At 38.4% G+C, this 27,724-nt stretch overlaps 1 protein-coding gene across 2 annotated transcripts; it reads left to right on the top strand.

Annotated features, from left to right (window-relative positions):
- Window positions 1–433: 433 nt before the first annotated feature.
- stk24b (serine/threonine kinase 24b) lies at window positions 434–27,724 on the top strand (the record flags this gene model as incomplete). 2 transcript variants are annotated; one of them, XM_079840771.1, is made up of 11 exons in its annotated part: window positions 434–1,115; window positions 5,681–5,911; window positions 13,600–13,656; window positions 13,869–13,977; window positions 17,131–17,288; window positions 17,471–17,656; window positions 17,868–18,013; window positions 20,201–20,318; window positions 20,700–20,762; window positions 22,245–22,390; window positions 26,315–27,724. In XM_079840771.1, exons 1-11 carry the CDS (start codon window positions 1,074–1,076, stop codon window positions 26,352–26,354), a joined length of 1,296 nt encoding a protein of 431 aa, XP_079696897.1. In that variant the 5' UTR covers window positions 434–1,073. The 2 variants fall into 2 exon arrangements, with proteins under 2 accessions (XP_079696897.1, XP_079696898.1); XM_079840772.1 differs by lacking the exon at window positions 26,315–27,724 and having other exon boundaries at window positions 22,245–22,394.

Raw genomic sequence — 27,724 nt, 5'->3', positions numbered from 1 at the left:
ACCTTTCATTTTCTGCTGTGGCCAAAAGGTGTCGCTAGATGGCAATGTGATGCTTGCAAAAAAAATCAGTGGCAAAAAATAGGTCTATATTAGAATTTTCACCAAAAAAACACACAATTAGATTTGAAAGAACAGTATACAAAAAATGTCACAATCAAATAAATTTGCACTGAAAACAATGCATAATCACAACAACAGAAAAAAAAACCCAACTAAACAAGACCGCAGATAAAAATGATATAATGAAAAGTAGAAAACAAGAGGAATGGGGGAGAGAGAAGCGAACCTTCCTGACAATCTAAAGGGGAAAAAACATATGAGCATGATTTTCAATACAGTGCTGATTGCATACACTCATCGCCATATGGTTAGAGTTGCAAACCCCTCCCCTTTTAGCCGGGGCGGGATCTCACGCGACCGGATCCGCCCTGATGTCCCGATGACAGCACGGACAAGATGGCGGCCAGCTGGGAAGTGAAGTGAGGATGTCAACATCATTTCTTCAGTTCAAACAAGTCGGGATTTTCACCACCCACCCCGTCGTTCGGTCAGCGATATAGTTCATGTTCCGTGCATCTGTTCCAGGAGCCGAAACCGGGGCATTTTTAGGGAAACGCGCGCATGTTTTTGCGCTATGTTTTGGAAATCCGTTTGCGCAAAGAGGACCATCAACTCTTGACGAGCGTTCTGGCCTGCATGAACCTCCAAAACCCACTCCAGGAGGCATCAAAAGAGCGTTTCAACACCAGATCGCACGCCACATCGGCTGAAACTCCCCGATCAGTCCGATTGACGCTGTTTTGTGTGGTGTTTGCGGTGATTTCCGCGATGAAGAGCAGCAGTTCTCATTAAAGCTGCGGAAGTGGAGGAGAGGTTTTCACGCCAGTCATCTTTCAAATGCACTTTCTGCCCACCCTTGGATGCTCTTTACTCCATTACCCAGCAGTAAAACATCTAAGACCGCATTAAAACTCTGGCGAACGGGATCCAGGGGTGCATTAGCAGTATTTTTTTTCCCGGAAACAGTGTTTTTTGCTGACTTGTTGGCTAGTTTTAGTGTTTAAAGTGACGCCATGGCTCATTCTCCAGTGCAGGGCAGTCTGCCTGGGATGCAGGTAAGATACACACATCATTGTTTATAGTTTTCTTTAGGACATATGAAGCAACATAGGTGTATTTGTCCCTCACTTTCATCTGAGTAAGAGAGTTTCTACTCGTTCATAAGTTGCTGAAGATAAAACAAACCTGACTGTCTTTTTGTGCAATGTGTTAAATAGCGTTGAGCCTGAACTTGTTATGCAATGTGTGTGTGTTTTTATGAATGATGTCCTCTCATTGATTTGTGCATGCAAGATGAGGTGATAGTCTGGCCATGCCACTCATGTTTTCAATCAATGCCACAGACCCCCAAATGTGATCATCAATGAGGGACCCCAGCCTAATATTTAAAAAGCGTATATTCATAAATACACATACATACATTATGTGTGTGTGTATGTGTATGTATGGTATGTATTAATACGTGTATATATCTGCATGTATGTATGTATATATATATATATATATATATATATATATATATATATATATATATATATATATATATATATATATATATATATATATATATATATATATATATATATATAAAAAAATGCATGCAGCTGTATACACACACACACACACACACAAACGTGTATGCATATATATGTAAATATATATTAATATATAAACAAACTTTTGTTTGATGTGATTAATCGATTTGACAGCACACACATACATACATACTACACCCTGGACCACAAAACCAGTCATAAGGGTCTTTTTTTTTTATTGAGATTTATAGATCACATAACAGCTGATAAATAAGCTTTCCATTGATGTATGGTTTGTTAGGATAGGACAATATTTGGGCGAGATACAACTATTTGAAAATCTGGAATCTGAGAGTGCGAAAAAGATCTATATCTAAAAGATCTGGTCTAAATATTGAACAAATAAAGTCCTTAGCAACACATATTACTACTAATAATACATTTTGATATATTTAAGGTAAGAAATTTACAAAATATCTTCATGGAACATGATCTTTACTTAACATCATAACGATTTTTGGCATAAAAGAAAAATCAATAATTTTGACCCGTACAATGTATTGTTGGCTATTGCCACAAATATACCTTTGCGACTTATGACTGGTTTTGTGGTATAAACACGAATGTTAGATACGATTACTCGCTTTTGCTGTTTATTAAAATGTCGATTAATCCCCTTGGGGTTTAAAAAACCCTGTAGTAATTGACTGGAGGTGGCCTGATTAGGTTTGGTTTATTTCAGATATTTATGGAAAAGCACAGCGACTGTGATGCTTAACAGAAGAGGCTTTGAGTCCATCATCAACTAAGCTTGGAAGACAACAATTTAGAAAGCATCTCCATTAAATATTAAAATGTTGATGTTCTAGTCCTCTAGAGAGCATTAGCACCACAGTAACCTTTCTGGGACATCCTTTATGAAACTGAATTGTACCAAGATCATATATGAAGTGGGACAGTGAAGAACCCTTTTCAGAGTCATTCTGTTCTTCTGAACACACAGATCCACGAAAGAAAGGAAAACGTGGAAGTGTAGAGACAAAAGGAAAGAGGATGATGAGGGATGGAGAGTTGTCTCCAGAGAGTAACCATCATAACTGGGTCACTTGGTTGGGTCTCTATTCATGCTGGGCCATATGACTGGTCTGCCCTCAGGATGGGAACGCAATCTGCCATCCCAAGTCGTTGAAATGGCTTATCGTTTATTTAGGTTGAAGATGCAAGAAGCCATTGTTGGCTGAGAATTTCCATCTTTTAAGTAGTCAGTGTATGAAGAGGAAAACTGGAATTATGTAGGAGATCACAGACTTCCACAGAGAGGGCTACAAGTCAACAAATCTGAAAGCATAGTGATGGAATAGGCATTCATTATCTAGTATTTCCTAATGGGTCACAGAGGAATTGTGGTGTTCATCCATTAGGAACATTTCTGACTCCAGCATGCTCTCACCTGGCTGTTACACACCTCAAATGGAGTTTCCAGCTCTTTAAAACACAAACATAGATGGGAGCCAAGAGATGACGCGGCCTTCTAAAAGAATTTGTTGGCTGTTACACCTGTCAGCGTGCATCGGGATCAGGATTACGGAGATCAGCTGGGATAGTAGGCGAGCAATCAGCATTAGGGCTGAATCAGGGAGCAAAGCCTTCATCATCTCCATGATGGGATGTGTAGATGACAGCTAATGAATCTCTGAGTGATGCATTAAAGGGGTGGGTGTGCTTTGAGGAAAGATGTGCGAAAATGATCTGTGTCTGAGAAAATCAATTTGTGTGTGTGTGTGTGTCTATGGTTTTTGTTCATAGGATGGCATCACTAGTTGACAGTGCGCAGATTGGCTATCGGTCTCCAAAATGCTTGACTGCATGCATCATTTATCACAGTGACTACTGTTCACTGGCCTCTTTTTCTCATTTCATAAAAGGTTTTGTCATCCTTTGAGATACGTGGCACGTTGTGCTGTAATTGGTTGATCTGTGTGTTGTATAAAACATGGGTCCTCAGCTGGTGTATGAAAAAAAAAAACGCAAACAAAAAAGTAGTCATAGCCATGTGCCCAATTAAACTCTGGCAATGTGGCATTTTGTTGTAAATTCCCTTGGTAGAATCTAGCCAAATTAGGTTGATGCAAACATGGACAGGTTGTCTTATCCACAAAAATAATGAATACAGATATGCAAGGCATCTTTTAAAAGTATGGGGTCAGTAAGATTTTTAAAATAAGTCTCTTTTGCTCACAAAGGCTGCATTAATTTGATCAAAAATACAGTAAAACAGTTTTTTTACATGTTGTGAAATATTCTGCCTGACGTCATATGCCAGTTATGCTTTTTCCGTAAGTTGAATATAATATTTTTTTTAAATATAACTCAGATTGTATTCGTCTGAAAGAAGAAAGTCATATACACCTAGGATGGCTTGAGGGTGTGTAAATAATGGGCTAATTTTCATTTTTGTGTGAACTATCCCTTTAATTAATATAAATATATATATATATATATATATATATATATATATATATATATATATATATATATACACACAATTATTTTTAAATCAAATATTTTGTAACATTAGGCAAATGTCTTTATTGCAACTTTTGATCAATTTAATATGCCCTTGCTGAACAAAAGTAATAATGTCTTTTAAAAAAAAAAAAAACCTTTTGAATGATTGAGTTTAATAATACCCATAGAAATTCAAGAGACATTTAGAAACGTAATTTTCAATTTTCCTATCCAACTTGTGCTTAATTTAGCAAATTATTGGGAATTATTCTAATTTGAATACTATTTAGTGTTTGGATGGTGAACATTATTTGGGTCAAGATGTAAAATTTGGTCCTCTAGCAAAACCACTTGAATTGGAAAATGAAATGAAATGGAAATCGTCACTTTAAACCTTTGCTAGAGGTAATCAGTGCTTTCAGCCTTCTATCACATCATGGTAAAGATTTCCCTAAACAGATTTCCTTGATAATTCACAGTACCCTGAGGTACAAGGCATTAGAATAATGTCCTTTAGGCTGTGGGCAAAATCTCCTCTCTTTCATCTTGTATGTTTGGTGCACTAAAGCTGTGGACGATCGGCTCTGTCGTCATCCGTTTAACTGGATTTCACACTTTTATGAGGTCCCCATGAAATCCTGCCTGCGTGTACCACCCGCAGCGCCTCTGTACTGCGCTGGACAAGCTGTTCTGCTCTTGTGTTCGGTGGCAGTATGACTGCATTCGGTAGGTTTAGAGTTTATGCTAGCGAAAGAGATTTGGAGGATTTTAAGGTCGTGAATTTTTGCGAGCTCAGAGGATGTGCACGGCAGCAGTTCGGGATTGTCTTAAATTCAGGTCACATTGACTGATAGTCTAGCATGGTTTGTTTTGCTTTGTATTTGAATGATCTTGATGAAGTGGTGGTGATGTTTGGAACGGGTTTTGGAGGCTCAAGTTAGTGTGCAAGAGTCGAACTCAAAACGATCTGAGGTTAACCGGGTTCCTCGGCTCGATCTGCTGTTATTTATTCAAGTGCTGCTGAGTTTAACCACAGTGGACTCTGGAGCGAGCTGCCTAATGCTAATAATGTTGTTGCTGTTTGTAGCTCTCTCTGTTTCCTTTAAGAAGGCCTCAGGGGTCTGAGATGTTCAGGGTCATGGCTGAGACCTCTGGGAACTTTGGTCCCAACCAGATGTGCTTTAGTTGTCAAACATATTCCAGTCCTGCTTCATAGCATTTCAAAGTCAAACCAAACTCTGTATTTTAAGAGCCCATCTTCAGACTGCTCAGAAGTTGCATTGCAGTATGTTTAACTGTTTCAGTGAAGCATTGAGAATTTTAGGTAATGATTGTCCTCTTGTTACTTGGATTGCTGTAAAACAAAAACAAAAAAAACACTCTCTACTTTCATAATTTGGAAGCCTTTATGTAATGCTGGCTGTTACTAGGCCCAAGACTCTTTTCTGTGTGGAAATCTTACCCTAAAACATCACATCATTTAATGTTACTACATCGATTGATTAATTGTTTAAACTGCACAAAGTAAAACCAAGTGAAGACCTATACTGAATCATCTTTGTTCCTTTTCATCACAGAATTTAAAAGCAGATCCCGAGGAGTTGTTCACCAAGCTGGAGAGAATCGGTAAGGGTTCGTTCGGCGAGGTGTTCAAGGGCATCGACAATCGCACGCAGAAAGTGGTGGCCATCAAGATCATCGATCTGGAAGAGGCTGAAGATGAGATCGAAGACATTCAGCAGGAAATCACAGTGTTAAGCCAGTGTGACAGTCCCTTTGTCACCAAATACTACGGTTCCTACTTAAAGGTGAGTAGCCTTGCGACAAGGCGCACTGAGGTCACAACATATGACATCAGGATTGTCAGCCATGATGAATCTGAGCTCAAAATCAGGCACAGTGAAATCTTCTGCGTTAACCGAATTCTACTTGGTCTGGACCACAGTGCTTCCTTATGCTGCGTTCACACCAAACGCAAATAGAGCGTCAGGAGTGAGTGATTTCAATGTTAAGTCAATGGAAAGGCGCGTTGACACCCGTCTGGAGGTCCTGCGGCGCGTTAGACGCGATTCTGCCGCGTGAATGACGCAAATTGGACGCACTTGAGTGTCTTGCACGATACGCGCGTTATGCGCGAGTGGTGCTTTTTGTTTAATCACGCGTTTGAAGTGAATTCGCGTCTGACGCCTGAGTTGAAAAATCTGAACTTTGGCGTCAATTTGCGCTGCGTTAACCAATCAGGAGCCTGCTTGCTGCTGTCACGTGGTAAAGTGACGTGATGAGAAAACCTGCATAAATACTACTATTGTGTCACAAAATGTTGTTTTAAGACTTTTTCAGGTGAAATGTAGTTGTTTAAAGCTCAAATCTGTGGTTTATTTATAAAGAGAGTGCCTATTTAAAAAAAATTATCTTGTGTTTTTGGAGTTGTGAGATCCAGGCGATCACCGGCACTCAGCGTTCATAACCCCGGCGAGAGCAGACTTTCCTCGGCTAGCCCTTCTGACGTTTGCCGCTGGTTGTGATGTCATGTAGTGGTTCGTCTTGTGTGGATCTAACGGCCGATCTTTGGTGTCATGAATCTATAATTTGCTGTCTGCCAAATCGTTTTGACTGAGGGCAAAGAAGTTTCATAACTTTACTTTTTAAGGATATTTAAATATACATGCAGTGAAGATAATGTAGGAGTTGCCTGGACCACATTTGTGTGACAGGGAGAGGTGAGTGGTACAGTGGGTTGCTGGTTCGATCCCAGCGGTCACCACCAGTGTGTCCTTGAGCAAGGCACTTTACTCCACGTTGCTCCAGGGGGATTGTCCCTGTAATAAGTGCACTGTAAGTCGCTTTGGATAAAAGCGTCTGCCAAATGCATAAAAATGTAAAAAATGTAACTATTAATGTTTAATATATATTTTTTATGGAAATGAAAAGAGGCAGAGGTGTTTTATGACATATTTCTCCTGGAGCTCCTTGAACGTATGTCTATTTCGCTTCAAACGCTCAATTTATACGCGCGTCCAATTCACTGTGGACGTGCGAATGGATTCAATATGTTCACGCGTCAAACTAGACGCGGTAGACGCGATTTTGACGCTCTATTCGCATTTGGTGTGAACGTAGCATTAGGCACTTTTCCACTGTTGGGCCAGGGCTTTCAATGGGCCGGGCTGGGCTAATAACATCGGACCTGTAGCACCGAGACCAAAACCCCGCTGCATTTCCACCGTCGGGCTAGAAGCTCCGCAGCGATTCACTTAAACCCACCTGTAACACGTCTCTCTGGAACAATGTCACACAAACTCATTTCACCAACAAATGGAAGTTTTATCAGAACTAATCAGAAAGAAATTACTGGAAACTAGCGAGATCGCAAAACGAGCATGATAAAAAACAACCCCAAGCATTGATGTTTTACAATATTAAGTGATACATTGATCATAATGAATTAATTTGTGTCAAGATTGCACATTAGTCACAGAAAAAGAAAGAGGACACATACTTATTCAGTCGCATCTGTTTCTGTTTATTTGTAGTCACAGTTTACATCACATTTTGAAAGAATTCGATTATTTCTACAAAATTTCCACCAAAAATAAAACCTGAGGAACTTTAGCACTCTCTCCAGTGACAGACCAAATACAGTTATATTTTCAGTCAGAGAAACAGGAAGCTCCCGAAAAAACGGACTTGCTTTATTCGATGACATATGGAGCTAAATATGGATATCAGACAGTCCGGTATAAAGAGACGAGAAGTACTGACTGATAAAATAAATACACGATTGTGAAAGCCTATATGATTTGTCTGGTCTGCCTTTTACGGTGTTCAGAATCCACATCGGATCTCAAACAGAAGTTATTTCAAACACTCGCTGCTGTCTGAAAGTGAGTTTTGAGCTAAAATGATTTTAAAAGTCTTTAATTTTGGTTTATGAAATCATCTGTCGTGCTGCCCTCTCCAGACTCAGATAAACTCCACCTTTGTTCGTAACCACTCCTCAAGCCCGAGCTGGCCCGCTTTGGACCAAGGTATTCGGTGGAACAAAAAACCCTTGGCCCAGAGGAAGCCCCGGAAGTGACAGTCGAAATGCGATTGGTTCTGGCACGCACTAGCACGCCTGCATTGGTCCTGACATTGGAAACGCCTTTTTATGTCTTAAAATAATATAGTTCTGATCGCCAAAGTAGGATTATAGGGTTAGTTCACCCAAAATGGAAAATTCTGTCATCTATTACTCACCCTCATGTCGTTCCAAGCTTCTTCTGTTCATCTTTAAAATGAATGAAACCAGAGAGAATGAAGTCCATTCCAATCCAAGTCTTTTGAGGAGACATGATCACACCGATTTAATTTAGGCTTTTATTCACGTATAAACATTGATCTACTCACATAAATGGAGCACATCCATCATGCTCAATGGAAGCTTAACCGTGCTTGCTTGAGGCGCGAGACACATCGGGCATGTATGGTTGAGCTGCTGTTTACCATATATGATGTGGACTTAATATGGTTTTGGAACAACGTGAGAGTGAGTAATTCATTTTTGGGTCAACTATTCAGCTTTTATCTGTGATGTCAAAGCCACATTTTTCAGTTTATAAGAGCTACCTCATCCTCAACTAGTCATTTTAATATTCTAATTTGGTACTGACGAAAGCTTTTTTTTTTTTTGTGTTATCTTGCCACAGTTGAAAACAGCTGTGCTACTTAATGAAGTATGGAATTCACAACACAATGTCTTTTTTCTGTTGCTGAAGTAATGCCAGTACACTGACATTTCTGTAGTCCAATTTTGGCTTCAAATAAATGGCTTCCTCTAGAAACTCATCAGTCTATTGTTATTTTGAGAGATGAAGGCTTTTCCATCTGTGAGTATACAATACTGTCTTGAATCAAGACCGCATACTGGATTTAAACAGGACAGAAAGAAGTGGACGTCCCAGATGCACGGAAACAAGAGGACAACAGAGTGTCTAGTTTGAAAAACAGACACCCCTCAGGTCCTCAACTGGCAGATTTGTTCAATAGTCTATGCCAAACACCAGTTTCATCTGAAACCGTGAAAAGCAGATTGGGCCTTGTAGGCAGAACTTCAAAGAAAAAGCTTCATCTGAAATTAGCGAATTAGAAAAAGTGGTAGAATGAGCGACTTGGAGACTGGGCAGTAAATTATTAGACAAGAGTGTTATGGATGGCTGAATTTAGGTTTGAGGTAATGAGAACAATTTGACAGTAAGATCTGTGAGAAGATCGAGATTTTTTTTTAAAAAGAAAAAAGGTCAGTTTATTAAGAAGCTCATGCCCAAGGTCTGTTTAAGTTGTTCACTCAAATATTGTGAATAAAAGTATCAGTTTCTTTCAGAAACATATTTTTTAGTCATTTCAATATTTTGAATTATATATTTTATGTCAACTGAGCATATATTATTTTACAAATGGACTATTTTATATTTAATCAATTACATTTCCCATGAACCTGAATCTATAGTGCTACTACAAAATAAATATTTTACTCACTTTGCAGTCGAAACTTAACATGATTATGTAAAGAACATTGACCCTCGGAATAATGCAATCCGATCCTTCCGAGCTGTTCTTTTAATGAATTGCTCAACTCCCAAAAGTTATTGTTTTGATTCAGCCCGTTGAATCCTTCACTTAAATCAGGCGGATCATTTTCAGAATCAACTCTTAAGGGTGCTTTCACAATGTCCACGGTCCAAGTGCCTTGTTGGTCTTGGTCTGGTTTCACACTCAACTTGATTCTATCGAACCCTGGTGTATTAGTGCTCATATTACATTACAAACGTGCACGGTACATGATAGAAAGCAGGCATGGCTCAATATATTGTTCTTTTAATTAATTTAGTGCTATTATGTGCAGCAGGGTGAACAACACTTGGGTTTACTGTATGTGCGTCACATGAAGGCGGCTTTTTGCTGCTTGCAGACAAACTCTTTTTAGGGCTACTCTGATTACACTCGCTATGGTTGGTTCCACTGCATACTCACTCTTGCTCATATCCAAGGTAAATCCTCACCACTGTCATCCCTTACTTGTGCTTTGTTGAATTAATGACGTCATTATTGGCTAAAATCCTTGTGCAGGTTACTTTACTTCCTGAACAAGTGTGCACCTGAGCCCGAGCTGCTTTCACATTCACGCAAATCTCGCCACAGTTCCCGTGCAACTGAACTCAGTAGTCTCGAGTTTGGTACTCCAGTGTGCTCCCGGGTCCTCATGACAGCTTTCACATTACCAATGTTTCATGTGAACAGTGCCCTTTTTTTAAAATCTAAACTGCCAGTGTGAAAGCACCCTAAGTCACGGGTGTCCAAACTCTGTCCTGGAAGGCCACTCTCCCGCAGAGTTTAGCTTTGACTTGTCTGGAAGTTTCTAGTATGCCTAGTAAGACCTTGATTAGTTGCTTCAGGTGTGTTTAATTGGGGTTGGAGGAGCTGAACTTTACAGGACAGTGGCCCTCCAGGAGCAGGATTGGACACCCCTGCCCTAAGTCATCTGACTCACTCAATGAACTGGCAGTTATCTTTACTCTCAGTGATGTTTGTTTCGAAATTGAGCAAGTTTTGTGTACTTAAGGCCCAGGTATACTTTGCTTTGTCGCTCTCTTTCTTGTCTCCGACGGCGAATTGACACACACCCGCTTCCTCTCACTCACTCATCTCATTGGCTCAATTTAAATAGTGCTCGAATTGTGCATAATTTTATTAATTCGTGCAGGTTTCATGCTCCCATAAAGCCGCCTCTCAAACCGCTCGCAAGTACCAAATTTACTTATTTTTCTTATTTATTGCGCTTAAACGGTCAAATGCATACAAAATTGTCAAAATGCCCATCTTGCCGAGACTCCCAGTTTACAGTCAGTCAGTTTTGGAACGTAATCTGAATAGTTGAGAGAGAGAACGCATGTTGTCGTGTAACAGTATATTGTATCCGTGCATAAGCTCTTAAAGTGACAGCAGCCTAATAAACCTGCTGCTGTCTTTCATATTAATCAAAGAACAAATTACAAAGGGAAAATCACATTAAAAGCACATTTTCAGTACCTTATTACTACTGCTAGTTTGAATAAATGGCAACTCTATTTGGAGATTGATGCACAATATTTGTAAAGTGTTTAGATTACTTTTTTGGGTTCATATTCAAATGTATGAGAAGTTGATGACATTTTGTTTCACAGTGTAACTTTATAGTTGTCTAAATTAGGAAAATAGATAGCGGCTTCCTTTTCATAGGCTTGAGCTTGACAAATGTTGTATGTAAAGCTGTTAGAAAGTAATAGCCAGCATACCACATTTCTGTGCACATTTTTCAGTTGATGTAGTATTCAGACAGATCAATATGACACAGCTCACACCGATGACCTTAGTTATTACTATTTGGCGTGCTGTCAGGCGGCAGTCCGCTTCCCACTGTGAAGTGTAAAACTAGCTTGTGTGGGTGTTCTTAAATCAGCCTTGCAACCATTTCAGGCTTTCTGTCTCGCTCTCTCCTCGACCACCGCATTATGTTCATAATCTTTGATGGCCCTTTTATTGTGTGATTTGTCAACATTAAACTCAAGCAGAATTATGCTGCTTTCACATGCTATCGAAAATGTCCCACTTCTGAAGTCGTGATTACAAGCTTGTCGAATTCAAGTGTTTTGTTGTTGGAGCTATGTGTAAAACATACAATACACTTCAAACTTTAACGTCAAGACAAGGTGGTGTAGCTGTCATAGAAAAAACAAATAAAGAATACCAGTCACAGCAACAATCGCTCTCAACTCTGCCATTTTTAAAGCTTGTGGCACGCCCATCTCGGGAACTTGGGTATCAAAATAATCCCTGAGCTTCCCAGTGGTAAATGCGACTGGAGAGGGCGTTCATAATGAATTTTTAACCAGGAAACACACATTTACGATAATTCCAATAGCACATGAAGGCAGCATTAGCCCAAGTGACACAAAATATGGGTGTTCACTTCAATATGGGTGTTCACAGTGCTTTAAAGTCACACTTCTTTCTGTTGTGTGTTTAAAGCTGCTAGCCTAAAAGAGAGAGAAACACAGACAGCAGCTGTAATTTCGGCCTGAGGGAATACACAGCATGTATTTTTGGAAGGGAGAAACAGCCCGTAGCATCAGTTATTACTTTGAAGATCTGTAACGATGAACAGGAAGTGAAATAGCTGGTTCAAATTGGTACATTTTCCTGCCTGTGCAAAACTCACTGTTAATTGACTCTCGCAGTGTTTGGTAATCCATTGCTAAGTTGTTCTAAATGGTTTAGGATGTTGGCAAGGTATTCTGGGTGATTGCCTGGATGTTCTGGGTGGTTGCTAGGTGTATTTTTTTTCTGTCACATGTGAAAAGAGCCCTTTTCCCTCATAAGTGTGGTCACATTAGCGAAATTTGGGCTGGTTATCTTGGGCAAAATCCAGTGTCTATTGTCAAATTGTTAGTAGTGTATTGATGTATGAAGAACACAGAAGCTGCTTTTAAACCATTTTAAAACTTTTTGTTGGTAAACGGGTCTCATCCGTGTGACCAAATTGAACCCGTCGCAAACGTAGTTAATTTTGAACATGAAAATGTGCAGCACTTTTAAAACTTCCTGTTCAAACGGCAAGTTATTTGTGGCTAGATATGATTTAATTTTTTGTTTAATGCTGTTGTTTTTGCACACAACAAAACATTTAAAAGCCTGATTGTTCAGAGTGAGCGAGGGGAATTTTTTTAAAATTTAAATCTACCTACGAAGATGTATATGCCTTTGATCCCTCCTTCACTGCAAGATTGAGATTTTTATTGTTCTGTTTTTTTTTTTTTTTATCCACACAGTGAAAATCCTAAAATGGATCACTTCGATAAGTGACAGCACACCTCTCCTCAACAAAGCACACAATTTAAGGCATCATTCATATTTGTAACATATAAATGAAATGGTGCTTGCAAAGTATGCAAATTTAGCATATACAAAAATAATTCTCAATAAGTAATTTGTGCACTCATTTTTGTCTCAACATGCTAGTGCTGCAGTGCACAGAAGACCGTAAATAATTTTCAAGTGCAAAAACACCTACGAGATACATAAGCAAAGATGAAAGAACACACAGAACTTTGTAGCTGTGCTGTGGTGAACCATTAGGTGCAATAAATTAATTGTTCAATTTTAAGAGGCGCTCTGCGTGCTTCTTCATTTTCAGTGTGTACACACACACACACACACACACACACACAGAAGCTCACGCTCTCTCACTCTTTAAGCTCATCATGTGAGGTGGGAGGTATGTAACCCAATTTTCACTCTTCACTCTCTCTCAGTCTAGCTAATCCCAAATTAAAGGAGAGATTAGGATTACACTTCTACCCTCTCACTAGCAATACCCAGACTCCTCTGGAAAAGTTGTTTGTTTGTGAGTTGATGGATTTTTCTCGCCTTTTGATGCCCAATTTCACTAATTCCTCTCTCCATCTCTCTCTTGCTGTAGGACACAAAATTATGGATCATCATGGAGTATTTAGGCGGTGGATCTGCCCTGGATTTGGTATGAAATAGGACTTTTTTCCCTTTAACCCAATAGAGAGTAATGCAGCATTACATTGATTTATGTAGCTTTTAAATTTGGTAATGTTTATAATGTCTTATCCCTGATTTTCCACTTAAATATGTTTCCAATTGAAGTCTAAAACCGTTTTTTTTTTTTGTTGTTGTTGTCATGATCGACTAGGCTTGTGTTTGATCATTATTCTCTTTCAGCTGGAGCCTGGTGCCCTGGACGAAACGCAGATCGCCACCATCCTGAGAGAGATCTTGAAAGGCCTGGAGTATCTACACTCCGAGAAAAAGATCCACAGAGACATCAAAGGTATGGATGTAAGAATCGAGGTCATCTTGACCTTAGACGGCATGACCATCTTATGCATATTGTAAACAAAAATGAAAGAGCGGGGGGAAATTCAAAGTTCAGTTCTCCTCTGCAAGTTTCTGGAGTCAGGATTTTTATCAGTCCACCAGGACTGAATTCACAAGGTACCAGGTTTCTTCAATAAACACTTCCGTGGATGATTTGTCTGGGTATACAAGCCACATAGCATATTATTAGCAGGTATACATGATCAGTTGTACGGCTTCATGTTCATGGAAATTGTCTGTTTTTTGCATACTGTTGCAGTCTAAAACACGAAAATTCAGTCCAATGTTTGTATTTGCGATTTGGTGGTCTAAATAAAAATGCTAATTCATTATTCACCAGTAGGTGGCATTTGTGGGAAAGCAGAAATACAGCGAATATCCATCTTAGTGGATATAAATAAGGTGCTGTGAAACTTCCTGTTTCTGACACAATGAAAGGAAGTCAAACAGTCAAAGTTAACTTGTTTTCAAACAGCTGTTCGTATTTTTTTTTTTTTCATTCGCAATGGGGTTTATCAGATAGCACAAAATACAAGAGTACAGAGACAAGGGAGTCAGTTTTGGATTCTACCTCTGCTATTCACTGTTGCTTGGCAAAATATTCTGTTCATAAGCACCAGCAATTTGTGGTTTTATGTAACAGCAGCGTCTCTGGGCATGTGACCAGAATTACGAATCTCATTGGTTGGGCAGTTTTCTTTGCATTGCAATGGAAAGGATTAGAACATCTATCCGTAAAAAAAGGGGAGAAAAGGTTATATTGACAACATGCTTGCGTCAATATTTGCGTCAGTCTGAACAGATGCATTAACAGCTGTTCATTCAAATTAAAATGTTACCGCACCAAATTTTCGCCTTGAATATTTGTCTTTGTGTGAGCAGGCCTTTATGGTTTTCAATCGGAAGTACTTCATATTAGGACTGGGCGATATAGCCTATCATATCTCTGTATTTTTTGGTTGAATGGCGATACACGGTATGTATCCTGGTATTTTCTATATTTTTCCTTTTGGATAAAAAATACTGTATTTATTTTAATAATTTTATATCACATCCTGCCCAATGATATCCTAAAAACAATGTTGATATTAAAGGCTATAAACAAATACAGTGAACGTAATGTAGGCTATGCAATATATTATGTGCAAAAAGGGGTTTACAATATAAAAACAAAATTATTAATTTTGTTTTTAAATTCACTAAACTAAAAATGAAAATAAAATCAAAAGCATATTAGCCTATATTTGATTACCTCATTATAATGGTCACTTAAAAATCGACTTACTTGTAGGTTTAAAATTCCACAAATGGCACATTTATTGTCCAACAACAAATATTTTAGAAATAGGTATACTTTAGTCAGAATGTTTGCGTTCTTATTCTATTGCGCTCCGTCTGTTTGGCGCACGTGCACGCGGCGGCTCTCATTCACGGAAGCCTGAATTTTAGCGGAGATTCAGAGCATCTGACAGGGCAGGCTGCTTTAAACTATACGTGTTAACTATATCTTACCAGTTATTTTAAAGCCCTTAATATAAAGCACGTGTCATGTTTAGGACAAATTGTATCATGCACTTGCCCTGCATCAGCTCATTTTGTGTACTCTGCTATTTTTCAGATGCATTGGTATCAATCGGATGTATATTGATATAAACGGTATAGAGACAGAGCGACACGCTTCATAATCTGAAGACCACGCCCATTTTTTTTGTGTGTTCAAGATTTACAAGAAATATATAATGAGAATGTACAACATGAATCCATTTTCCAAACTGTGTTTTTGTCTTACCCTGAATCATTATGGGACACTTATAATGAGTGTTTATATTGGGACTATTTCAGACCGGTCTGATAGGAACCGCTGCGGAGGAGCACAGTCCCTGCGTGACTTAACATAGACATAAGCAGAGAGAAGTAGCTCCGGCTGCAATGTTCTTCTGCAAGACGCTTGCAGTTCTGTTTATTAACCGCTAGAGCGCAAAAAGTTACACAGCTTTAACTTAAAGGGTTAGTTCACCCCAAAATGAAAATTCTGTCTTTATTTGCTCACCCTCATGTCATTCCAAACCCGTAAGACCTTCGATCATCTTCAGAACACAAATTAAGATATTTTGAAGAAATCCGAGAGTTTTCTGACCCCACATAGACTGCAACGTTATTACCACTTTCAAAGCCAAGAAAGGTAGTAAAGACATTGTTAAAATAGTCCATGTGACTACAGTGGTTCAACATTAATGTTAAAAAAAAATTTTTTTTTTTTTTTTTTAAAAGTCCATTTCTTCTCTTCCATGTCAGTCTCCTACGCTGTTCACATTGTAAACACAATGCAGCGCTTCTGGGTTCTACATCAGAACACTGGCTCACTATTGGTCACTGATTGGCCATCTCCTGCGTCAGCATAACACGCATGTGTCATTGTGCTCATGTGAACAGCGTCGGCCAATAGTGAGCCGGCATTCTGATATACTGAAACCGGGAAGCACTGCACTGTGTTTACTACACAGGTAAGGTTAAACCACTGTAGTCACACGGACTATTTTAACAATGTCTTTACTACCTTTCTGGGTCTTGAAAGTGGTAATAACTTTGCTGTCTATTGGGGGGTCAGAAAGCTCTCAGATTTAATAAAAAATATCTTCATTTGTGTTCCGAAGATGAACGAAGGTCTTACGGGTTTGGAATGATATGAGGGTGAGTAATTAATGACAGAATTAAAACATTGTGGTGAACTAACCCTTTAAACTAGTGATGCCAATACACTAATCAAATAAAATTTTCTGATTGCTGACTATTCTTTAGAATTTAATGAAATGGTAATATTATCAATTTTGGTCAATTTGTTTTTATTATATATTCCATTAATATCTTGCACATTAATAGTATATTACAATAATAATAATAATATAAAATAATGTTAGCTCAAATGCATTTTCTAATTTTATGGACCCGTATTTTCATGGACCCCCTAACACCCCTTTGAGGCTTCCTGAGGATTCCCAGACCCCAGTTTGAACCCATGACATAGATAATGTATCTCACTATTTGTTGGTACACTGTAGCTAACACACACTTTCCCTCCTTCCCTTGTTTTGTTTGTTTCTTTCAGCTGCAAATGTATTGTTGTCGGAGCAAGGGGAGGTGAAGCTGGCAGATTTCGGTGTGGCCGGTCAGCTCACAGACACACAGATCAAGCGGAACACATTTGTGGGAACGCCCTTCTGGATGGCACCAGAGGTCATCAAACAGTCCGCCTATGACTCAAAGGTGAGGGTTGCTGTTGACAGGTCAAAGGTGACTTGTTGCTGGAAATCAGTCATTGGCTCAGACATCTGGTTCTGTATTTGGTGCTGATTGTAATGTCTTGTTAGTTTTTTCCATATGATTCATTCTGATTTGAGATCATGTGGAAGTGGAACAGTCATGAAAACATTTTGCATTTTTTCCAGGCTGATATTTGGTCATTGGGCATCACGGCGATTGAGCTGGCTAAAGGAGAGCCGCCCCACTCTGATCTGCACCCCATGAAGGTGCTGTTCCTAATTCCAAAGAACAACCCCCCTACACTAGAGGGCAACTACTGCAAACCTCTGAAAGAGTTTATCGAGGCCTGTCTAAACAAAGAGCCCAGTTTTGTGAGTATGATCGTAGGGGATTCCCAGAGGTCATTTCCTCTGGTTCACTGATCCTTCTGGCAAAACAGTTTATTCTATTTCTGCTAGTCAGATCATGATCTTTTTATGGTTATCAGGACATGTACTGTAATTGTATCTGCATCAACATTGAAGTTTCATTTCAAAGGACTCCTCTAACCCTTTTTCTCTTGTGCTTTTGTCTTCATCTCAGAGACCGACAGCCAAAGAGTTGCTGAAACACAAGCTAATCGTGCGCTATGCGAAGAAAACGTCCTATCTGACGGAGCTCATCGACAAATACAAGCGCTGGAAGGCCGAACAGACCAGAGCAGAGTCCAGCTCTGATGAATCTGACTCGTACGACACTCAAATCACAACTAAAATGCTTTTCACAATATGCTTAAAAATGATAATTATCAGGGGTGTAACGATATTCAAACCGAACCGAAAAAACGCGATACACCACCCACGGTACGAACCGCGATACTCTCATGTCGAACTGAGCGCGCCCCGCCCCCTGCTGGCTAAATGCTACCTTGGAGTCCCAGCATCAGCATTAGTCCCCAGTGAGAGAATTTTCTCTACAGCAGTGTTTCTCAGCTGGTTTGGTCGCGAGACCATTGAGTGGGTCATGGAGTGCCTGAGAAAAAGGTGTTGTCCCGATTCAGTATCTGCGGTCAGATGATAGGTTGTAAGGCTATATGTCATTGTCATTTTTGTAGCTTTTTACAAAACAATGAGTCTCTCACCCCTCAGAAAACCGAACCTTCCTGTCCAGTCAGCCGTTATACTGTGCTCGTAGCGCACACTCTTTAATTACACGCGCGCATGCGGCGGCACACGCTGTATATCATTTCATATAAAGCGCAAGAGAAGATGCGATCATGCAACGTTACACTGTCAAGTCGTAAGTCATGAAATAAAAGTAAAGTACTAATAAATCACATGACTGGTATGACGTGTGTTAGCTGGGAAGGCATGCAGGTATGATGTTCATTCTGTTCATCAGGAGCATTTTCTGTGTTTCATTAACAGTTCATGTTGGTATCACCATGGTAACAGTTGTTTCCATAATCCCAAAATGCCACTTTAATTTAAAAATGTACAAAATAAAAGTGAAAATAGTGTGGTGACTACTTTATTGTGTTACCAAAACTGCTATTTAATAGCTTTACCTTATAGGCCTATTTATTCATCAGTATTAGACATTGTTACAGCACAGAGAGCAAGCCTCTCACCTGAGAACTTCAACTTAAATTTATGGTAAAATAAGTAGATAAACCAGTTTATTTCTGACTAGTCTACAGTGAAGGCATTTATTTCATTTTAGTTTACTCCGGTATGATAACTGCTCTAAAGAAAACATGAAGCCAAGTTATAAAGATAAAGTTAATGAGTTAATTTATTGTTGTTATTAAGTTAAAAGTGAATCTAGTGTTATTGCTGGTGCCCTGCCATAAACCCTGCCCCCACAGCAAACAGAACCAAACCGTGGCTCCAAAACCGTGATGTGAACCGAACCGTGGTGTATCGTTACACCCATAATAATTATGTCATCATTTACCCAGCCTCATGTCTTTTTCATACTGGTATGCATTTCTTTCTTTTGATGAACATTGGGAACCAAATAAAATTGAATCTCATTGACTTCCTTTTATATGGACCAAAAAAACCACAGAGACATTTCTCAAAATATCCTTGTTTCACAAAATAAAGAAAGTCTTAGAGTTTTGGAAGGAAATGAGGGCGAGTAAAAAAAAGACACTATTCCTTTAACCCCAAGTTAAGTTGAATCAACTAGCAGAAATATTCACGTGCTGTTTTATTTCAGTATCTTCAGAAATGGATACAATTCTTAAGTGACAGAAAACATGTTCATTTTTTTTTTTTTTACTTTTCATTTATTAAAGCTTATTTAAGACAAGCTGGATGACCAGAGCACAGATTTAAAACAGGGTAACACGCCTTTATGTATAATGCATCATATAGGTGTTCATAATGTATGTTGTAATAAGGTGTGTTCAATGAATGGATAAGTTTTATAATGTATTACAATTATTGTATTGAGACCATAAAAGGCATAATTAATGCATTAAAATACTTTTATAATGCATTATATATAGATGCTTTAAGTGATTAAAACAGGCAGCATGCTTGTTGTAGTTGTCCAATCAATGTTTTTAAAATTGTAAATATGCACACAGACAAAAAAAAGGATGTAAACCCAACTTGGTGTGAAATATGGAAGCTAATTAGGGTTCGTAATTAGAAGTATGAACCATGTGAAACACGGAAGAACAACTTCCACAATATAGTCACGGTTTTCTCACAAGCTACTTTTTTGACTCGTCAAACAAATTAAATGGATAACTGTAAGGATTGTGTAATCTAGAAGATGTTAAAGTTTTGCTCCCCTGCTTGTTTTTGGCCCTCCTAAAATCTTAAGCCTTTCTTATGCATCTCATTTCATTTTCTTTTCTTTTATTTCTTTGAAATGAATCCCTCCTAAACCCCTTTTTTTTCTTGTGTCTTTGTTCCACTCAGAGAACCGGATGGCCAGGCGTCTGGTGGGAATGAGTTTGGCAGTGATGACTGGATTTTCACCATTCGAGAGAAAGACCCCAAAAAACTGCAGAACGGAGCCAGTCTTACAGGAGAAGAGGTAGGGGACAGAGCTCAAGGTCGCACCTTACGCTGCATTCACACAGGGCGTCGACAGAGGGCGTGTCTGAAGCATCCGACCATCATAGTGACAACAGCCAATCGTATTACTTTTCCGGTGTTGCATGGACGCAATTGGCTTGGGTATTTGCATAGGCAATCTAATTGGCTGACGCCTGCGTTGACGCTTGGAAAATGTCTAACTTTTCAACCTCTGCTGCAAACGGCAGTGACGCAACGGAACCCACAATTCAGTTTGTCACCCATTCAAAGAAAATGAGAGGCGGTGACGCTGACGCCCCGTGTGAATGCAGCGTTACTGTTGTGTTGAGTAAATGGTTCTTTATCTCCGTGTGTGACATGACGTCCTATGCTTCCACAGGAGCCCAACAAGAGGCCCCTGTCCCAGAGTCTGTCCACTGTCATCACTCCAGTATTAACCGAGGTAGGAAGTGACATCAATCACTGCCACAGTTAGAACTGTCAATGATAAAATCAGTCATTTGTTTAAAGACCCAAGTATATTTGTACTTACCAGCAGTCAGGTCACATGTTGGCTACGGTGGCACTGGTCCAAACATAATTGGTTTCGAAAACAGGTTTTTTTTTTTCTTATAAAAGCTTTCTTATTCCTTATCTAGGCTCTCATTTTCCTATTTCACCAAGGTCCACTCACTTTGATATCTCGCTTCGCCACTGGTATATAAAAGATATCCGAATGAAGATTAAAAGTGTCCCTTGAATGCCTTTATTATATCTTAAAAGCATCTTTTGAAGGTGGCCGTCACTCCCTCAGGCCTCTTACTAATCAGTATGGAGCAATGAGGTATTTGAGGCGGAGAGCGGAAAATAGAAGGATGCTGGGGAAAAAAAGCCCAGGGACAAGTGACTGCACACTAATTTGTTCCACCCTCTCCTTCGTTCAAGGACAAATCCTTCCATTTCCTGTCATTCTCTTCATAAGAGTGCAGTGGACTGTAGTCTTAACTGGACTCTTGACTTTAAGAAGATTGTCTTTAAAGTTGGTGATATTATGGTACATTACAATCAACAAATGACTCCAAACTGCATTGTGAAGCTCTGCTGAACAAAGGAGCAGTTTGGTTTTACACAAGTTTATTATATAGTTATAAATAGTATAGTAATATTAACTGAAGAGTCTTAACTTATTATGTGTTATACTTTGCAATAAGATCTCATTTGTTAATATTAGTTAATGCATTTATTATCATTAATTATGAGCAATGGTTCATTGTTAATGCTCGCTTGGGTCCATTAAATAATATTAACAGATACAACTTTTTACAATGCTTTATATTAACATTATCTGAGATTAATAAATGCTTTAGAAGGACTTCTCATTATTAGTTCATGTTAATTAATATAGTTAACAAATGGAACCTTATTGTAAAGTGTCACTGTATTATATCTTAATATTTATAATAAATATATTATTATTCAGTATCATATTATAATATAAAATACTATTATAAGAATATTAGGTAAATAATGTTACATAATTTCATTTTAATTAAAGATACACTGTGACCTTTATTTTATTATAAGAGTTGCAAAAAAACTTTCAAACCATGTCTTTACCCAAATACACAAATTTTTTCCCCAAAGAAATATGTAAAAAACAAAAAACCTTACCCTGTGGTTATGTAATATGTACAAACAATTGGTTAGAATTTGAAAACAGCAATATTTTGATATATACTGTTATTTAAAATCACTTATACCTAGTTTTGTTGCCTAGTGGTCAGTGATCCGAGCTTGTTAAGTAAAGTTATGGGTTAAGCTCTCATTACTGCTGTCACTACTAGTTTACTCCAAGGATGCTGCTTCTATAATAAATATGCTTTGGATGAGGCATCAGCTGCATGTGAAATGATGTGTGTGTGTGTGTGTGTGTGTGTGTCCTCAGCTGAAGGAAGGGGCGGGAGAGGCTGCAGCAGCGTCAGTAAAGCCTGAAGTTCTGGAACAGCTCGGGGAGGCCATTTTTCTCGCAGAGGAGGCATATCCAGGGATCTCAGATGTCATGGTCACCCAACTAATTCAAAGGCTACAACGGTAAGGATTGCACACTGTGACTCACATTTTCCCCAAGATTCTTTTGGTTTAAAGGGTTAGTTCACCCAAAAATGAAAATTCTGTTATTAATTACTCACCCTCATGTCGTTGGACACCCGTAAGACCTCCGTTCATATTCGGAACACAAATGAAGATATTTTAGTTGAAAGCTGATGGCTGAGAAAGGCTTCAGACAGGCCTCCATTTGCATTCAGTACATTGACACTTCCAAGATCCATGAAAGGCACTTAAATCGTCGTTACAAAGTCCATCTCACAACAGTGACTCTACAATAATTTTACGATGCGACGACAATAGTTTTTGTGCGCAAAAAAAAATCAAAATAACACCTTTATCCAACTTGTTCTCGACTTCCGTGTATGCCTCCACGACGCATGCGCGAGAATATGACGCAGATCCGGCGTTCGGACACATGACCCAGAAGCGATTTGTTTACAAGCAGAGGAAGACACGCGTATCTAAGCTGTTGGATTCTACATTGATCGTGCTTTAGGTCTCGGCGTAGTTCTCAAAATGGGGCTTAAGTGTGTAGTTCATGGATTCCCGAACGCCGGCGCTACGTCATATTCTCGCGCATGCGTCGTGGAGGCACACGGAAGACAAGAACAAGTTGGATAAAGGTGTTATTTTGATTTTTTTTTTGCGCACAAAAACTATTGTCGTCACATCGTAAAATTATTGTATAGCCACTGTTGTGAGATGGACTTTGTAACGACGTTTTAAGTGCCTTTTATGGATCTTGGAAGTGTCAATGTACTGAATGCAAATGGAGGCCTTTCTGAAGCCTTTCTCAGCCATCAGCTTTCAACAAAAATATCTTCATTTGTGTTCCAAATATGAACGGAGGTCTTACGGGTGTCCAACGACATGAGGGTGAGTAATTAATGACAGAATTTTCATTTTTGGGTGAACTAACCCTTTAAGACTTTCCAGTTGTAAATATACTAAAATGAAATCACCATGACATGCTTCTACTCTAGAGCCAAAACAACCAATCAAAATTAACCAAAATTTCATTAACAAATGGACAAGTAGATAAAGTGGGGATGTGAGAATAAAACATTCAGAGAGAAAGTATACTACTGTTTAAAAAAATTTTATTAAATTTTTTTCTATTTGAATATATTTTAAAATATAGTTTCCTGTGATGACAGCTGAATTTTCAGCATTTTTACTCGTCTTCAGTGTCACATGATCCTTCAGAAATCATTCTAATATGCAGATTTGGTGCAAATGTTTCTTCTTACTAACGTTGAAAACAATTGTGCTGCTTTAATATTTTTGTTGAAACAATGATACATTTTTTACTGGATCCTTTGATGCATGGCATTTCAAGTAAATACTGTTCTGTTGAACTTTAATCTTTTGTAACATTATAAATGGCTTTACTGTCACTTTGAATTAATTTAGTGCATCCTTGCTAAATAAAAGTATGAATTTCTTTAACCTCCAAAGCTCTGGGACATTTTTGGGGGGATTTCCGCCTGTATTTGGCCTGGCCAAATTTAAAAGCTTCCCATAACCACATACAGTGGTCTAAATACAAAATTGTGGTGTGATTTAACAGGAAAACCTTTGAAGTTAGGTAAAAGTGATAAACATTTAAGTATATGTTGTCTGCGCTGTTAGCTGGGTTATTTGTTAGGGACCATGCATATTCATGAACATTGTTGTATAAAAATACACCATGTAAATATGCCAGAATTAGTGAAAATAACTACTTTTCATCTGCAGTCCCTAGGCAGATAACATAAGACTAACAAGAAGACAGCCAACAATCATACAACATTCATTCACTATAAATTACAAGATACACATAATAATGACATATACATTGATAAAACAAACCACAAAACAAAAATGCATAATGGCAAAGACATTGTTCATCCACCTCTATACTGCATTCAATTAAACAGTGAAAGTGTATGGGTGATAAATGTGTAACAGTTAAAAGTGAGTACATGTCTGGTTTTCTAGAAGCCACTGTTTTAAGTGAGTTTTAAAGGTCTTCAATGTAGGCCATTCTCTTATTGGAAGGGGCAAACTATTCCAGAGTTTTCCGCCTATTACTGACAATACATTTTTGTCCAAAAGTGGTGCGCCTAAATGGTATCACACAGTCCTCTTTCACAGAGGCCCGTGTACTACCACAGCGGTCAAGTCTTTGGAAGAAGCCATGCAGCGGAGGGGGGCAAGATTATGTAACACTTTATATACAAAACAAGCATATTTGAAACGTTTAAAATGATCAAAGCTTAAAAATGTATGTCTCTCTAAGATATCGCAATGGTGAAATGACGCTGCCTTTTTATCAAAAGTTCTTAAATAGAGATTCAATGCCTTTAAAGAGTAGTTATGCTAGTTAATGACCAGTTTGTAAAACAATACTCGATATGTGAAAAGATCATAGTGTATAAAAACAACTTGGCAGCTTTGGTGTCAAGAAATGGCCTAACTTGTTTAAAATTCTGTAAATTGAATTTAACTTTATTTGCCATCTTTTTTGCTTGATGTTTGAATGTTAGGGTGGAGTCATATATGACTCCTAGATACTTGAATTAATTGACAATATCAAGCTTTTTGTCCTCTATTTTGTTTAGGAAACACCATGCAGACTATTTTTTTTTGGTGTTTAGGTAGAGACATGACTTGGTGTCATTCATTTTTGAAAGTGTGTAACTCAGTATACAAGTCTCCCCATATGCAGTGGTATAAAGGCAATATCCCAGTGTAACCGAATAATTTTTTCTAGTGTTTGCTGACATATGCTGGAAACAGATGTACACTTTCAAAAATGAATTTATTACCAAAGAATCAAAAATGAATTTATTACCAAAGAATCAAAAAAGTGTGTTTTATGTAACTTCAAAGGATTTCCTGTAAAATTACACCAAAATTGTGTATTTAGACCACTGTATGTGGTTATGGGAAGCTTTTAAATTTGGGTAGGCCAAATACAGGCGGAAATGGTCCCAGAGTAATTTAGTGCAAATAAGTTACACTAAAGTGATGCATATGAGGTCAGAGCTTATCAGGGTCCTTGGAGTTTAAGAGGTTAAAAAACACACCCCAAACTATATTTCATGTTTTGCTTTGAAAACATATCAGCACTTTTAAAAGCCATCAGTTGCTTTCATGGACCGCGGAACACACCAAAATAAGTAGGTGGGGGTGCTTGAGGGAATACCTAAAGTGGTTTACAGAACTTCACACACTGGATGAGAAGTGCCACGTTTTTTTAAATAAGAATACATTTCAGAATCCTGCATTATAATTGTCCCAAATCCGTAATGTACATAAATACTTCTGCTAATAGTATGAGTTAGATGGAAGATAATCTGGACTTTTTTTATATATAAGATTGCGGTTTTCCAACGATTCTGAAAACAAAACAACTAAACAAAATAACATGATATAATATAATAAATATTATATAAATATGTGGTTTGACATGAATGAATGAAGACTTGTTTATTCCAGAGTTTCTGAACGAATCTCTTGAATGAATTATTCAATGATCCTTCAAATGAAATAACAGTCTCTGGTCGCCTCCTACTGGCATAGCAGCGTAATGGATATCATCTTTATTTGAAGCGTAACATTAGTTTCAAAGGTCATTTTCTCATTTTGCTACAGCAACATCAGTGTTTATATTCAAACTATAAACTTTTATCCCAATACTTTCTCTCTCTGCTCAGCCCGCATTATGAAAGCAGGTTTAAATATTCCGGTGTGATCATAGTTTCAAAGGTTTAATATAGACATAGTGGAATCATTTAGGAATAAAATCGTCTTTTAATGATTAATCGTGGATACATAAGGGCCTATAGCCTATGTATTTTTGTATGTCATAGCAAGTTCCTTCGTGCACAAATTCCTCAGCTTTCATTGTCTTTCATGCAGGTTCTCTAGGGAAAGAACATCATCCTCATCGCACCAGTGATTATTCCATTAGCCTGTCCGTCTCTCTTCAGTCCCGCCCCCCGGCATCAGCTCAGCGAATCCTGACACCAGCAGACTCTGTGACGTCTACCCTGGAGGACCAACTGTCCTTCACTAGCTTATCAAGAGAACTTATCAAACTCCTCAAGCTTCCCCTAGTTTCACTTTTCTTTTATAATCTCCTGGAACACTTTGGAGCGTGTGTGTGCGCGTGCGTGTATGTGTCATAGTGTGGTTGTAATGAAGACTGCTTAAGCAAATGGACGAAAACGTAGATGTAACTCCTTTGGCCAAGTACAGAGTGAGATGGAGGCAGGTCGTTCTGCATTATTGCACCCGAGCTTGTGGAAGAATGCATTAGGCGTATGCCATCACAGGGCGAGGAGACCGGTCTGTCACCGCCTCCTTCACCCGAAACAAAATACAAGATAGTGTGCATGACTCTGAACAAAATGCATGTGTGATGACGGATGTCTGTCGGTGTGCGTGCGCATCCAAGCCCTGATGTGAAGGAGATTGCAGTTCTCACGCTGAAATCTCAGGTAATCTGCCACAAGCAGACCAGTCATCCAGGAAGACAGAGGGCGCTATGTTTGGATTTGTGTACAGATCTGTGTAAATAGTCTCAATTTTACAGACCTTTAAAAGAGATGATGGATTTTTGCAAATGAATCACTGTGTACAGATGGCCAAGAGCTTCTGTAGATATTGTCAGAAACAAAAGAAAGGTAAATATTTAAAAATCAAGCTTCTGAAATGGCCATTACTGAAATGCCTTGCCTTTTTATCAAATGTACATTTTGGGGGTGCTCTGTTAATTTTAATAAGAAATTAAAGGGTTTTACTCAAGGTTTGAGATCCTACCAACTCTTTTTGTCTGTTTTGGAGTGGAAAGATAATCTGTTCAATATCATATAGTAGTAATATTCAAAAAACAATTATGCTTATTTAAGGGTAACTTCAGTGATTTAGCGTTAGGCTTTGTATCAGTAGAAACCCCGTAGTATATTTGAATTCTGGTACTTTCCCCCCTCATGTCTAGGGCTGGGTATCGATTCAGATGTTCCGATTTCGATTCGCAAACTCTCAAACCGATTCGATTCTCGATTCAACTCAATGAATATAGATTTAATACAAATACTATATTTATAAAAAAAAGAACAGTGAACATGTTTACAAGTGGGTAATTAAAAAGAAATTAAGAGCCACAAACCTGTATATTAAACTCTTTTTATTTTAGGTATACTTGTGTACATTAAAACAGAACCCATCTCTAAATTTCAAATGCATACAATTATGTTAAATACAATACAATTGTGTTTTTATGGATATTTTGATGCATTTATTCTAAAACATAAAAAGGATATTGGA

This window comes from Gobio gobio, assembly GCF_949357685.1.
Source record: "Gobio gobio genome assembly, chromosome: 17".
NCBI classification, from domain to species: Eukaryota; Metazoa; Chordata; class Actinopteri; order Cypriniformes; family Gobionidae; genus Gobio; species Gobio gobio.
This window is presented reverse-complemented; position numbering and strand designations above follow the sequence as displayed.